This window comes from Monodon monoceros, unplaced genomic scaffold (genome assembly GCF_005190385.1).
Source record: "Monodon monoceros isolate NGI ecotype Baffin Bay Population unplaced genomic scaffold, NGI_Narwhal_1 Super_Scaffold_22, whole genome shotgun sequence".
Taxonomy (NCBI): domain Eukaryota; kingdom Metazoa; phylum Chordata; class Mammalia; order Artiodactyla; family Monodontidae; genus Monodon; species Monodon monoceros.
The window spans coordinates 89,616,597-89,633,032 of NW_021703779.1; the positions used below are offsets into that span (position 1 = coordinate 89,616,597).

Genomic DNA, 16,436 nt, shown 5'->3' on the forward strand with positions numbered 1-16,436 from the left:
CTTCTGTGGCTGGCCCAAGGCCAAAAGCCCGGAACTCCTGAGCTATGGCTACTTGCCTCCCGCTTCCAGCCACATTCTCTTTTCTTGCCTCTCTGCACCCTCCTTTCCAGAAGAGCCACGAGCGCTCCTCCCCCTCCCTCTTGCTACTTTGTTTTGGAAACCATGGCGACCAACGCTTTTCCCGCTTCTATCCTGGCAAATGGGCGGGCACTAGGTTAGACGACCCAGTACGTATCCCCAAAAGTGACTGACTAGTAACAGTGCGGGGAGACAGAAACGTGCTGAGCGAGGGGCGGAGCCAGAGAGCTGACGCACGCCCTCCTATAGGCTTCGTAGCTCCTCGACTGGGCGGAGCTTTACCAGTCAGCCCGGGCAGAGTAGCGACCGTTGCGCAAGCGCGCGCTCCCATTTTCTCAGCCTCTGACGGGGAAAGTTAGGTTTTGGGAGCGGAGAGGGTACGCGGTCACCCCGCCATGTCTGGTGAGCTAGGTCAGCCGCAGGAAGGCCCGTCACATTCTGGGCTCTATCTGCCGAACCCTGAGGGAAATGAGGCCGAGGTCCAGAGAAGTGTGAACCAAAGGGTTGGTACCCCAAGGCGCAGGTCCTGGATCCAAAACGTTCTTGAGCAAATAACGGACTCTCCTCGCCGGTGTAGCACCCCGTTGGAGGTGGTGCCTGTCGCTGTTTTGGCCGTCCAGAGGTACCTGTTAGAGGGTGAGCCACGCGACATGGAACCTAAACCTCCGCTTTATTGCTATGATGTGACGATCTCGGACGGGGTGTTCCGTGAGAAGTGCTACCTGGACCCCAGCCTGAATTTTCTCGTATATAAAAATATTCTCAAAGTTGGCATAGAAGTGAAAATTTCCAGAGTCTCGTGTATTTACAACGAGAAAAGATTAGGCCAGGTGATCCTGTGCATAGATAACGTCCACTGTGGGGAGCCCCTGGACTCTATTTCTTTAGAAATTCCCTTCAGAAATAGAGCGCACCGGGAAATCCCGGAGAGGCCGTTAAGAGGCGGAAAGAGCCATTACCTGGCCCTGTGGAATAACGAAGATCCATATGGAGATATCTGGTTAAGCAACAAGCAACCTGAAGAGCACAATTTTAACAGTAAGTAATTGGAGGGAACGACGGAGGGGTTAAGGTTTTCGGGAGCTTGCTTTAATGGGAAAGGAAACGAAGGTGCTTTGGTATTGTTAATTATAAGCCGGGAGTGGTAAGAGACAAGCTTTGATGGGTGACGGGGTTCCAGCTCGCGTCTTGCTTTGATTGTAAAAGTGGTCATTCAGGAAATGTCCGAATACATCTTAAATTTAATCTGACGAACGTAGTGATGTTGCAGTCAGTATTCCTCATGTGTTCGTTATACGTTTGACTACAGTGGAATTCATCCTAGTTTTAGTCCCATTACAGTCGTGGAAGTAGTACCTTCTGTGTTGGTTGGAAAGTGTATAGATTTGAATTCGGCATAAGTGTTGTAAATATTTGTGGTTTTGCCTGTTTTAACTTTCGTTCAAAAAAGGATGTTCCGTGATTTATTCCTTAATAATTCACATTTAATGAAACTCCATTTTCTATACCTTTGAGTGTGGCAGTTATGTAAATGTTGTTTTTTGAATGTGTGATTTTGTGGGAAAGCTTGGAATTCTCATTTTTATGTTTCTTATTACTTACCACGAACAATACTAACCTGAGAAGTTCAGTTCTTCTGTTTCAGAAGTAGGAAGTTAACCTGATAATGCTAGCTCGTCCGTCATCAGCAAATGCTCTAAAATATATTTTTATCTGTAAGAGATGGAATAAGGGGAATGATAGTACTACAGTGAGAGGCCCGCGTACCGCAAAAAAAAAAAAAATAGTGTAAGACCCAAGTACAGTAAAGTGTTGATGACAAAATATAGAAGTGGGTATATTGGTGTTCTCAGGTTTGCTGTATGTTTGAAATTTTTAATAATAAAATGGGTGGAGTAAGAGACCCTTTTTGCCTTCTCGTATACCTTCAACTTTCCTCTTAAAATGGGGAAAAATGAATTATATTACATTGCATGATTTGTTATTTCCACTTCTCTCAAACATCTTTAACGTACATCTTTTTATACACTTTTCCATAGTATGGATGTACCATGATTTATATAACCATGCCCACATTAATGGGTAATTTATAATTTTAGGCAGTTATTGGTTTTTCAGTTTTAAATCCAGTGCTGAGCATCATTAGGATATACCTGTATTTGTTCACTATGTGCAAGTATTTCTGTTGAATGGTTTGGCTTCCTAGAACTGAAATTGCTGGGTTAAAGACTATTTGACTTATTTAATTAAGTGGATATTGACAAAGCAGCTTCTTAAAAGGTTGTGCTAATTTACATTACCACTAACATATATACGACAGTGCCCAATTCCCTGTACTATTATTTTTAATTATATGTTTTGACTTTTTCTAATTAATTTGTAGGATTTCTTTGCTAATGGGTATTAAGTTTTGTCTGCCGTACTTTGCAAATTATTTTCTCCCACTCCGTTCCTCTTAGTTTTGTGGTGCGATTTTGTGCTTTTAAAACTTTTCTATTAGGTGTAGTGTGTACACAGTAAAATAGAAGAGTCTTAAAAATACAGCTATCTATATATATATCTGTGTAACCACCCTCCTAGATCAAGATATAGAGCATTTCAAGAACCCCAAAAGGCTCCCTCTCCTCGTTCAATACCCTATTCTAAAGGTACCAATACGATCTCAGAGGCAGCGGTTTAAAAGGGAAGTTAGGGGAATTCCCTGGCGGTCCGAGTTAGGACTCCGCGCTTCCAGTGCTGGCGGCCAGGGTTCGATCCTTAGTGGGGGAACTAAGATCCCGCAAGCCGAGGGCGCGGCCAAAAAAGTAAAATAAAGTAAAAAGGAAGTTAGACTGTGCCACTCTCCTGCCTAAATCATTACAGTAGCTCCGCACTGCAAGAAAGTCTAGACCTCCTACCCAGGTCCACGTGGTGCTACGGAGGTTGGCAAACTGTCTGTAAAAAGCCGGATAGTAAATCTTTTTGTCTTTGCGAGACCTATGGTCTCTGCTGTAGCTATTAAACTTTGCCATTGTTTATGGAAAGCAGCCACAGAAAATATGTAATTACATGGGTTTGGTTGTGTTAAAACTAGAACTTTATTAACAAAACCGGGCAGCAGCCTGGATTTGGCCTGAGGGCCACAGTTTGCGGAGACCTGACCTACAAGGTGCCCTTACGCGCCTCTCTAACCGCTCTCCTCCGCCATTTTGTTTCGGCCACGCCAGCCGCCTTTTAAATCTTTAAACCTCCAAGCTCTGTCCTGCCCTCAGGTACTTTGCTCCTGCTTTTTCCTCTTTCTGGAAAGTTCCTTCCCATCCTCAGGTTTCAACTCAGATATATAAAATATATTAGAAAAGGGCTCTCTAAAATATGCATTCCTTCCGCATTTATTGTTATTACATCACCGTGCAAATGCCTTTCATAGAAGTGGTAACACACTGAAATTCTTTTCTTTTCTTTCTTCTCCCACTAGTTTGTAAGATCCAGGAGGGCAAGCACTCTTTTTTTTTTTCCTCACTGCTGTGGGCTGTTTCTCCTATACCCAGAACAATGTCTGGAACATAGTAGGCATCCAATACAGGTTCATTGAATAAAGGAATGAATGAAATAAATTACATTCCTGGATTTTCTAATGTTGAACCACTTTTGTTTCTACTTGGTCATGCTTGTTATTGTTATATCTGTATATTCAAGTGAATTTGGTCCATAAGTTTTGTTATTTTTTAGGAGAGTACTATTTCAGTTCGATTTTGATATCAGGTTAATTAATATTAGCCTAGTAGGATGAGTTACCTGTTTTTCTGTACTTAGCAGAAATCATGTGTTCATTGAAAGTTTGGTAGATTTTACCCCTAAAACGATTTGAACCTGGGACCTTGGGCCGGGATTGGGAATTGGGAGAATGATTCCTTTTCAGTTTTTTGAAAAAGTGGTAAAACCAATAATGCTTTTAGTGCGTTAAAAGCATTAAAAAAGCATTCCCTGGTGGGCTTCCCCACTAGGGAAGCCCAGTAGTCTACATTTTTAAATCTCTGTCTTGTCAGTTACATCCCCTGATGCATTCCTAATGTTTGTGTCTTCACCCTTTTTTATGGTCAGCCTTGCCAGAGGTTTGTCTACTTTCTTGGTATTCAAAACGAACAAAAGACTTTCAGGGCTTCCCTGGTGGCGCAGTGGTTGGGAGTCCGCCTGCCGATGCAGGGGACACAGGTTCGTGCCCCGGTCCGGGAAGATCCCACATGCCGCGGAGCAGCTGGGCCCGTGAGCCATGGCCGCTGAGCCTATGCGTCCGGAGCCTGTGCTCCGCAACGGGAGAGGCCACAACAGTGAGAGGCCCGCGTACCACAAGTCTATATTGGGGAGATGTTTCTACTTTATTTTTGCTGTCCTCTTTAATTCTTTTTACTTCCTTTGTTCTTTTTTTGGCGGGGGAGGGAGGGGTTCTACCTTCTTCAGTCCAATGCTTGGTTCATTTATTTCCTTGTTTATTTCTTCCAAAAGCTTTAACAGTTCTGAAATTTCCCATGAGTACTGCTTTGGCTGTATCCCCCAGGTTTTGAAGTATAGAAATTTCATTATTACTCCTTACTCATATTTTCTGATTTTAAATTTGAATTCCTCTTTACCCCCAAAAGGTTAAAAGCTTACTTATTAGACATGAAGTTACTTATTATATGAAGTTTTTAAATTAAAGTATTCCATATCCTTATTTTAAAATCTATTTTATTTGCCCATTCCTTTGAGAGGAATATTGGCTTCTCTTTATGTTGGTGGTTTTGTTCATTTCTCAACATCTAAGTTTTCGATTTAGATGTTGCTGTAATGTGTAAAGTTTCATAGCTTGTTAATATCTTGGTCGATTTTACTCTATCAATATAGAATGTATCTCTTAGTCCCCCCTTTTTTTGGCCGCACAGCACCGCATGGGGCATCTTAGTTCCCCCACCAGGAATGGAACTCGTGCCCCTTGCCGTGGAAGCACAGAGTTTTAACCACTGGACCGCCAGGGAAGTCCCTCTTAGTCCCTTTTTGCCTCAAATTATATTTTGTATATTTTGATAGTACTGTTTACCACTTCCACTGTCTTTTAGTTAGCATTTAGGGCAGTGATTTTCAAACATGACTGGGCATCCATATCGCCTCAAAAGTGTTTTAAAATTCAGATTGCTGCACCCCATCACCAGTTTCTGATTCAGTACATCTGCCCTAGAGTTTACATTTCTTTTTTTTTTTTTTTTTTTTTTTTTTTGTGATACGCGGGCCTCTGCCCCACCAGGGAAGCCCTAGAGTTTACATTTCTAACACATTGATGCTGCTGGTGCAAAGGCCACACTTTGATAACCACTAGCCTAGTGTATGTATCTTTGTTCATCACTTTATTTCCATTTTGTTTTAGGTTTCTTTCTACAGCCAAGATTTTGCTTTTTGACCCAAACCAATTCTTTTTCTTTCAAGAGATGAATTTAATCCAATTAAATTTAATGTAATTAATGATTATACCTGTTCTTGCAGTCCTACTTTGTTTAGTATATGCCATGCTTTATTTTTTTTTACTATTTTTTTTGCTTTCACAGGATTAAAATTTTTTTTTCTTCTAGTGCTTTAGATGTAATATATTATATTTTTATTCTCTTTAATGTTTTAACAAAATCATTTGAACTTACATTTTATGTCAATCTCCAGAATTATTTAGAATTTATAATATTCTCCTCCTGAACAAGACAAGAGGTTTAGGACTCTACTTGATCATGATGTAATTTGGCATACTGCTACATTGGATTTGCAGGTATTTGATTTAGGATTTTTGCCATCATAAATGTTTTGGGTTTATAGTTTTCTCTTTTGTACTATTTCTGTCATAATTTTTCAGGATTTATCTAAGTTTATAAAATGAATTGGTATAATTTCTATATTTTATTGTGCTCTAGAACAACTTATAGTTAAGAGAAAGAGCTATTCTTTGAAAATTATTAAAATGAAAATTGTTAAAAATCATATAAACCTGGTGCAATTTTGGGAGGTCATTATGAACTTTTTCATTTTCTTGCATGGTTGTTGACCTGTTCAGTGTTCTTCTGTTCCTTAGGCCAACAATATTGGTAATTCATATTTTTCTAGAAGATTATCTATTTCACTGATATTTTCACATTTAGTGATATATAATTATATATAGTAATCTTTAAGATGATTTTCTCTATGTTTATAGTTGATCACATTCCAAACATTATTTTTTTGTTTGCTTTCTTCATGGTTGCACTTATTAAAGTTTTACCTTCTTATTAATTTTTCCAGGGAATTGGATTTGCCAGTTTTACTGTTTTCTAATTCATTAGTTTCAGTTTTTAATCTTTATATTCCTTTCTATATTCCTTAGATTTATTCTTTTGCAGTGGTTTTCACTGTACGGTCCAAGGACCCCTAGGTGTTTCCCCAAGATCTTTTCAGGGGATTTGCAATGTTAAAAGTATTTTCATAATAATATTAAGGCTTTATTTATCTTTTTTTACTCTCATTCTCTCAGAAGTATAGAGTGGAGTTTTCCAGAGGGTACATGTCATGTGACATTGAAACAGACTGAATAAATGCCAAATAAAATATGATTTATCCAGTTGTCTTCTACTAAGATAGACACTGAAGAGATTTGCAAAAATGTAAAACAATGCCACTCTTTCCACTACATTTTTGGTTTTGGAAAATATAGTCATTTTTCAAAAATATACCTTTTTATTATACATTAACAGGTTTATTATTGTTGTTTTAAAGGAATTAATGAATATTTTAATTTCTTAGTTTTACTTTATAGTATGGTAAATATGATAAATATTACCCACATAAACAAAAGCTTTTTGAGGTCTTCAGTAATTTTTAAGACTGTAAAGGGGTCCTGGGACCACAAAGTTTGAGAAACACTATTGTATTGCTTACTAACTTTTTATATTGAATATGTAGTTTATTATTATTTTCATTCTTTCTTTTGATAATGAACCCACTTATTTCTATGAATTTACACAGATTTCTCATTGTCTATGTATAACCTGTAATTTTTTTTTAGATTTCAGAGATATGTATATTCTATGAAGTTAATGAGTTTTTTTGTTTGTTTGTTTGTTTGTTTTTGTTTTTACCCAATCTGGGAAAATGTTAACCAAGCACGTGTCTGATCATGGCTAACTGTCTGGACTCAATTGTAGCAGAAACAGTGGCTCTTACAACTGTGGTTTTATAAAACCATGTAGCTCTTGAATTTATTCCGGCTGGTAAAGGTGGTGTATGTGCCTTCATTGATGAAGAGTGTTCCACATACCTTCTAGATAATTCAGAGGTGATCTACAATTTGTTTGACCATATTTAAAAGGAAATCACTTAATTACGTCACATCAAATATTAGGATCTGTGATCCTGGGCTAGTAATGTATTGGGAGAATCTGGAGGGAAATTTACACAAGATACCCTAATACTGAAAATAGTGTAGGGGGGGCAGTGTTAATGGTACAATTGTAGTTATAAAAGGCCATTTAAACTTTTATTGAAAAGAAATTACAAGAATGGTTTTCATGCCAAAGTTGAGTAGGTGATACATTATATAAATAAAAATGGAAATGGAGGATGCCTTAAATAAATAAATATTGGAAAAAATACAAATACACATTTTAAAAGTTGGGACTGTGGGCTATGAGAGAGCAAAATGTGGAGAAAATTGCAGATGGAACCCCTCTTAACCAAGGAAGAATAAAATTAGAAATACAAGTTAATCTTTTAAAGATGGTGAATAGCTTTTAAGCAGTTTTGGCACTTGCTAGCAGGCTTGGAGATTAAAACATTTCAAAGTAAATTATATGGTGTATGAGAAGGTAATATGTGCTATGTAGAAAAATAAAATGGGATGGAAGATAAGTAAGGGGATCAGTTTTCTATAGGGTGGTTATGGCTAACATCACTGAGAAAGTGACCTTTGAGCAAAACTTGAAGGAGAAGAGAAAGTCACTCGGGTATCTAAGAGGAAATCACTTGGGTATCTAAGAGGAAGACATTCCAGACCCAGGGAACAGCAAGTGCAAAGGCCCTGTTACAGGACCATGTCTGGAATGTTTGGGAAAGTTCGAACTTATACATGTGAGACTAAGGTGAGAGCAGTAAAGAAATATATCATGAAACAATTCTATAAGTTAAATATATAAGTGCCATGGAAAATATTCCATGGCATTGAGTTTTTTCTTAAGGGAGGTAAGTTTCGATCCAAGTCTTCCAGGAAGTAATTACACAGTTTGGTGAGGTAGAGGGCATTCCAGATGGAACATTCCATCTAGATGTGTTAGTTAACATAGGTGTTTACCTATATTCTAGTCACATAGTAAGTCATATATATTTTTTAGCTATTATTATTAGGGGTAATATTTATTACTAAGTTTTATATGTGAGAAGTATACAGACTGGTTTAGCTGGTGAGAAGGAGTTGCTTTGGGTATGATCTGGCTACCATTTTTAACCAATAAAATAGAATTTTGAAATTACCATGACATATTTAGTAGGATTTTTTTTCTTTTTTGTATTCTAGATATCAGAATAATTTCCCTTTCTCACCTTGAAATGACCTGGTCTAACATAAGGAATTTTCCTGCATTGCTTGTGAGAATCTTGCATAAATCAAAACTGCGATACTATGGAAAACCCAATAAAAAGATGATTGAGCCATACCAGGTATAAGTAGTAATAAGATATTATATGTTAATTTAGCACTCATAAATTATAACTTACAGACCTGACTCTTTATTAGGATAATTTATGTTTAAATAACATATTTTAAAGTTCAACTTAATAATTTTAAGAATGAACAAATATATATTTCAAGATATTTTTCTATGTAGTTTCTTATAGAAAAAGAAGTTCTTTCTGTATTAGTGCCCTTTAGTTCCCTTGATCCAGCTGGTCTCCTTCACACCTTTTTCTGTATCTTCAACTTCTTCTTTACTGTGCTTTCTACACCAGCATATAAATATAGTCTAGTCTTCCATTTTAAAAAAGGAAAAAAATCTCCTTTGACATCAGGACTCCTGTATTCCCTCTGTCCTTCTCTTCAGGCAAGCTCCTTGAAGAAGTAGTCTACACTATATGTTTTCACTTTCTTGCCTCCCTTTTACTTCTCAACACAATTAGTTTGACTTTTTGCTTCAGCTGGTAACTCACCAGAGACCTTCTAATTGTCCAATCTATCTGACACTTTTCTGTTATCTTGACACTCTATGCCATATGGTGCTGATTTCTGTCCTGTGTTTTTTTTTGAAACTTAACATTTTACTGTATTTCCGCATGTTATCAAGAATTATTTTAGGTGCTTTATTAAGCTTTTATAGTAAAAGTTATACATATTTACAGGGAATTTGGAAAATGTATAAAGATATATAAAGCTGATGAATAATATCAAGCCAAATCTTACCACTCAGAGAGAACCACTGTTAATATTAAAGTGTATTTTATTCCCCTTTTTTATATGTGTATATCATATATATACACATATCTGTGATATCATATGTATGTCATAGATAGCACATCTATGCATATATGTATGCCTATCATATATTACATATAACTATGGCATATATCATAGTAAGTTATCTTACAAAATGGGAATCATATTGTATATAAAATTTTGTATCATTTAACATTTTCTCAAGTATTTTCTCATTACTAAAAATTCTTCATTTATAACTTTTCATCATTACAGAGTCTCTCATATCATAAATTATTCAGTGATTCTTCTATAGTTTTGCTTCCTCATTCTTAAAATAAAATTTGAACACCCTGTAGATTAAAGTAACAAATATGCATGTGCTTTTACTCTTTTTTAACTAGACCTTTTTGGAAGTTGCTGACAGTTCAGGCACCGTGTCAGTGATTATGTGGAATGCCCTGTGTCCTGAGTGGTATAAAAGTTTGCATGTTGGTTTAGTTCTTCTGCTTCAAGATTATTCTATTAAAAAGAGTCACCCCTTCAGGATGCAGCCTCTCCCTGTGGATCCACAGATCAAACTAATTTCTACAATGGGTTAAGTATTCAATGAATTTGTTATTTTATCGCTATTTTGTTTGTATGAATTTGCAAAGTACCATATCAGTCAAAAGCCCTTAAAAATTACTGAAGCTGTTAGAACCTGACAGACTTTAAATTCTTTTGTCCATAAAAATTTTTGAGCAATCACTTAATAAATATGTTTATTTATTATTGCATTTTTTTAAGAAAAATCATCTGAGATATATATTGTTGATTAATGAATGAGTGCCGCTTGGGATGTACTTATTTTCTTTCATTTTTTGTATTAAAATATTAAATTAATGACTTGGAGATAATTTTTTGTACTACGAGGTGCTATTTGAAAAGGCTTTTGTCAAAATTTTATTTTGAAATAATTTCAAACTTACATAAAAGTTGAAAGGATAGTATGAAGAACTCCCATATACCTTTCACACAGATTCAACAATTGGTAACATTTACCTTTGCTTTGTCATTCCTCCACTACATATATATACACACATACACACACACATATGTATTTATCACCTCTGAACTGTTTGACAGTAAGCGGCAGCCATCATACATACCCCTTTACCTCTAAACACTTCAGTAATATTTCACTCTATATTTCCTAAGAACGAGAACATTCTATTACATAATCACAGTATAGTTATCAAAATCAGGAAATTTAAAATTGATATAATACTATTATCTAACCTATGGTCAATATTCAAATGTTGCCAATTGCTACAATCTTGAAAGGGCTCTTCCTGATTAGTATTGAAATCACAGTATTGACATCTTGGCATCATCCTAAATATTTTGGGAGCATTAGAATTAATATAGTAAGTGATTGCTTTAAGATGTGGATGTGGTTTTTTTTGCATTTCCCTTTTTCAAAATTGTAGGACACATCATTCAACAATTTTAAGCATTGTTTTTGGCTTGTCATAGTTTTATACTGGACCTTTATTTCTGTGTATTCTGAGCTCCCTAGCTGACCCATTAAGCTTAATTATGTAAAGAATGTTCAAATAATGAAGCCTTTGTTCACTGTTTACTGAAATATATGTTTAGGAAAATCTCATATGATTCTCTATTAAAATCTTAAGCATTTGGTAGACATCAATCTTGCTGGATGAACAGGTCATTACTTAGATAGTTTGGTACAACCAGTCCATAATCTCATTACTCTTTATTACAGGATAAATTAAGCTCATATTGCTATTGAGACTTAATTAAGAAAATGTAGTAAAATTTGGCGAGAGGAAGCTAATTCAAAATGTGTATTATTGTGTCTGCCAATTTATAAATTCTTTCCCACAACCAAGCATCTCCAGGTGACAAAATTGCTTTAGTAAAAATTGAGACATTCTTTGTCAATAACAGATAAAGTAAGTAACTTTGTCAATGTCACATAATAAATCACTGGCGTAGTGAAAATTGAAACCTAGTTTTCCTGATACCTAATCTAGTGTTCTTTTTACTAAATACAGTGTTTTCTGGTGTAAAGAAAATTAATTTCTATCACAGTTTTTATGTGTCTGTGGACAAATCTAGAAATGTGTCTGTACTAATAGCTGCTTCTAAACCTTAAAAACATATGGAAAGTGGGACAATAGACAGCATGTGACAAGTAGATACAGCCATTAGAATGTAGCAGTGAAGCTGATTGAGCTGTATGCTACCTCTGCTACATAGAATTATAGGGCCAGATTTTCATAATGGAAACTCTCTTTTTAGGATATGAGAAGCTATTTACATTTTCAAGTGAATAATTGCAAATATAGAAAACGTTTTTAAAGTGAGAGCCTTGATGAGAATATATTGAAAACGTTCCTTTTAGCCTTTACAACAGTCTTACTTATTAGTGTTAGCATCAGTCTCTGTTATCCCATACCTTTTTGATAAGTAATAGGACTTTGTTCCTCTTTATCAGGGGTCAGCAAACTATTTCTATAAAGAACCAGACAGTGGGCTTCCCTGGTGGCGCGGTGGTTGAGAATCTGCCTGCTAATGCAGGGGACACGGGTTCGAGCCCTGGTCTGGGAAGATCCCACATGCCAAGGAGCAACTAGGCCCGTGAGCCACAAGTACTGAGCCTGCGCGTCTGGAGCCTGTGCTCCACAACAAGAGAGGCCGCGATAGTGAGAGGCCCGCGTACCGCGATGAAGAGTAGCCCCCGCTTGCCACAACTAGAGAAAGCCCTCGCACAGAAACGAAGACCCAACACAGCAAAAATTAATTAATAAACTCCTACCCCCAACATCTTCTTAAAAAAAAAAAAAAAAAGAACAGACAGTGAGTACTATAAGCTGTGTAGGCAGTATAGTCTTCTTCACAACAACTCAGCTCTGTCTTTATAGAGTGAAAGCAGCCAGAGATAATATGTAAACGAATGGGCTTGGCTGTGTTACCGTAAAACTCTATTTGCAAAACACAGACGTCCATCTACAGGCCGTAGTTTGCCAAGTCTATGTGTATAAGTAGATGTCAATACTGGCTGCACATTAGTATCACTTGGGGAGCTTTAAAGAATCATGAGCACCCCACCCTCAGAGATTCTGAATTAATTACTCTGAAGAGGGGACCAAGACATTGGTGTGTCTCTAAAACTCCTCAGGTGATTCTAATGTACAGCCAGGGTTGAAAACTATTGATATATGATCTTTTAAAACCTCAGTATGATTAATGATCTTTTGAAGGGAAAAGAAGTTTTGTAAACCATGCTAGGCACAAGGGACACAAAGATAAGTAATATAGAATTCTACCCTTAAAATTAGTCTAACAGGGTAACATATGTAAAATGAACAAATTACAGTAAAATGAAAGACTGCTGACAGTAAACAGTAAGAAAAAAGAATGAATGGAAGGGGAGAGGAAATGAACAGAAATTGAGGAAAGAATGAATGGTCTGGAGAGTGGGAGAATGGGTTGAATTGGAGAAAGTATAAGTGAGGGTTAGGAATAATAGCAGGGTAGTTTAAATGTTATGAGAGGAAAAATGAGAAAGCGTATGTAGTTGGGGCCGGTTTGGTCAGTTTAGGAGTAAAGATCTGTGATAGCATCACTGCCTTCTAGGTGTCGATGTTGGAAGACAAATTATTGGGGTAATTTAGCTTGGTTTATTTTTTCATACTTACACATATAGTTCCAAGTTATACAAATTAAGATGCAATTTTTAAAAAAACTAAATAAATGGAAGCTTATAAAGATGAAAATTCTATTGCAAAAAAAAAAGACATATTATTTGCTGGTAATGTATGCTTTGTATATTGCCATTTTGTATATCATTCTGTCCCCATATACAAAATAATATTCAGTTGGCATACACAAATAATAAACCTTTTAAAGTCTTGAGATTTTCAGACTGTATGGCATAATACATATTGAGATAATAGCATCAAGTGTTTTTGGTTTGGGACAAAGGAGGTTTTTAATTGATTCAAAATCCTAGCATTTTAGAGCTGGGGGCGACCTTGAATATAACTGACTAACTATGGCTATGAAAGTGCTTTGTAAAATGCAAACCATTTTCTAGGTGCAAGGTGTAATACAAAACTTCCTCACTCATATATGAAAAGGTAAAAGTGAATTTTCTAGTCACATGGATGGTAATAGGCAAAAAAAGAAAGCAATTATTTTCATCCTGGTTTAATCTTTGTTTGCTACATAGCAAATTCTTAGAAAAATATTACTGGCATTAAAGAAATAGAAAGCCCAGATAGTTCTATAACTGTTAAAGAAAATGAACCAGAGGTTTAAAATCATCTCACAAAGAAAATACCAGGCAGGTACTATTTTACAGGCAAATTCTAGCAAACATTGAAGGAATGTACCATTCCAAAACTATTCCAGATAATAGAATAAGAGGGCATACTCTGTAACTCATTCTTTGCTACCAGTATAACTGTGATAATCAAAACCAAACAAGAATATTATTAATGAGGAAAATTAAAGACTAGCTTCCACTATGAACATATGTACAGATATTCAAAATTGAAGATTAGCAAACTGAATTAAGTTATATGTGGAAAATGATCACACGCTGTGACTAAGTTGCATTGTTCTCCAGCAATGTGAAGTTGGTTTTACATATGAAAATCTATAAGTGTCACTCACCACACAGATTAAAGAAGGTCATCCTAATAGAGGCACAAAACACATTTGCTAAAATTTTATACACATTCATAAATTTTAAAAAGAAAATAGCGAGAAAAGGAACCTTCCATAACTGATAAAGGATGTTTGCAAAGTCAAAACATAACAACAAACACAACTTTTTAAAATAAATTTTTAAATTTTATTATTTTATTTTATTAATTTATTTATTTTGGCCATGTTAGGTCTTCATTGCTGTGCGCGTGCTTTTTCTCTGATTGCGGCAAGTGGGGGGCTACTCTTCGTTGGGTGCGCAGGCTTCTCACCACGGTGACTTCTCTTGTTGCAGAGCACGGGCTCTAGGCGCGTGGGCTTCAGTAGTTGTGGCACGTGGGCTCAGTAGTTGTGGCTTATGGGCTCTAGAGCGCAGGCTCAGTAGTTGCGGCACACGGGCTTAGTTGCTCTGTGGCATGTGGGATCTTCCCGGACCAGGGCTTGAGCCTGTGTCCCCTGCATTGGCAGGAGGATTCTTAACCACTGTACCACCAGGGAAGCCCAACAAACACAACTTTTAATGGGGAAAATTTAGAAACACTCCTTTTTTAAATGGGGAACATTGATGGTCTCCTATTACTATTTCTGTTTAATGTTGTACGGGCTCTCCTAGCCAATGTGAGAAGATAAAATCCATTAAAAGCATAAGAATTTTTTATTGAAATATAGTTGACATAGTGCTGTACAATACTATGTTAGTTTCAGGTGTCCTACATAGTGATTTGACATTTGCATACATTATGAAATGATCACCATGATAAGTCTAGTAACCATCTGTCCCCAAAGAAAGTTATTATAATGTTATTGACCATATTTCTTTTATTGTATATTACATTCCCTTGGCTTACTTGTTTTATAACTGGAGGTTTGTACCTCTTAATTCCCATCACCTATATCATCCCCCCTCCCCTGGCAACAGCCGGTTTATTGTGTATCTGTGAGTCTGTTTTTCATTTTGTTTGTTTGATTGTTTTGTTTTTAAGATTCCACATATAAGTAAGACCATATGGTATTTATCTTTCTCTGTCTGACTTATTTCACTTAGCATAATACCCTCTAGATCCATCCATGTTGTCGCAAAGGCAAGATTTCATTATTTTTAATGGCTGGGTAATATTCCATTGTATGTATATATAGACTACATTGTCTTTATCCATTCATCTATCAATGGACACTTAGGTTGCTTCCATATCTCGGCTATTGTAAATGACACTTCAGTGAACATTGGTGTGCATATACCTTTTCAAATTAGTGTTTTTGTTTTCCTCAGGTAAATACCCAGAAGTGAAATTTCTGGATCATATGGTAGTTCTATTTTTAATTTTTTGAGGAACCTCCATATTGTTTTCCATGGTGGCTGCCATCAATTTATAATCCCACCAACAGTGCACAGGGTTCCCTTTCCTCTACATCCTCTCCAACATTTGTTATTTGTTGTCTTCTTTGATGATAGCCATTCTGACAGGTGCGAGGTGGTAGCTCATTGTAGTTTTGATTTGCATTTCCCTAATGATTAGTGATGTTGTGCATCTTTTCATGTGTCTGTTGGCTATCTGTGTGTCTTCTGTGGAAAAAATGTCTATTCAAGTCCTCTGCCCATTTTTTAATTTGGTTGTTCTTTTTCTTTGATGTTTGTTGGAGTTCTTTATCTATTTTGGATATTAACCCCTTGTTGGATTATCATTTACAAATGTCTTCTCCCATTCAGTGAACTGTCTTTTCGTTTTGTTGATAGCTTCCTTTGGCGTGCTAAAGTTTGATGTGGTCCCATTTATTTTTGCTTTTGTTTCCCTTGCCTGAGGAGACAGATCCAAAAATATATGCTAAGACCAACGTCAAGGAGCATACTGCCTCTGTTTTCTTTTAGAAGTTTTATGGTTTCAGGTCTTACATTTAAGTCTTTAATCCATTTTGAGTTTATTTTTGTATATGGTGTGAGAAAGTAGTCCAGTTTGATTCTTTTGCATATAGCTGTCCAGTTTTCCCAACATCATTTATTGAAGAGGCTATTTTTCCCCATTTTATATTCTTGCCTCCTTTGTCATAGATTAATTGACCTTATAAGCATGGGTCACCAGGGCTATATGCTCTAGGAGTGCCCCCTCTGTGGGTTGTGTGAGCCCTCCTGTTGTAGTTGACTACTCTGGGCATGCTGGTAGGCGGGGCAGCCCCGGGGGGTTGTTGAGTGGGGCCATGGCTTGTGCCATCCTGC

General features: G+C 36.5%; 1 protein-coding gene across 1 annotated transcript in view; it reads left to right on the plus strand.

The window, feature by feature from the left end:
* Positions 1-432: 432 nt before the first annotated feature.
* Positions 433-16,436, plus strand: part of RADX (RPA1 related single stranded DNA binding protein, X-linked) — a 63,506-nt gene continuing 47,502 nt past the window's right edge. The window contains 3 exon segments of the mRNA XM_029241460.1: positions 433-1,116; positions 8,615-8,757; positions 9,910-10,102. Coding sequence (XP_029097293.1) covers positions 474-1,116; positions 8,615-8,757; positions 9,910-10,102 — 979 coding nt within the window. The 5' untranslated portion in view covers positions 433-473.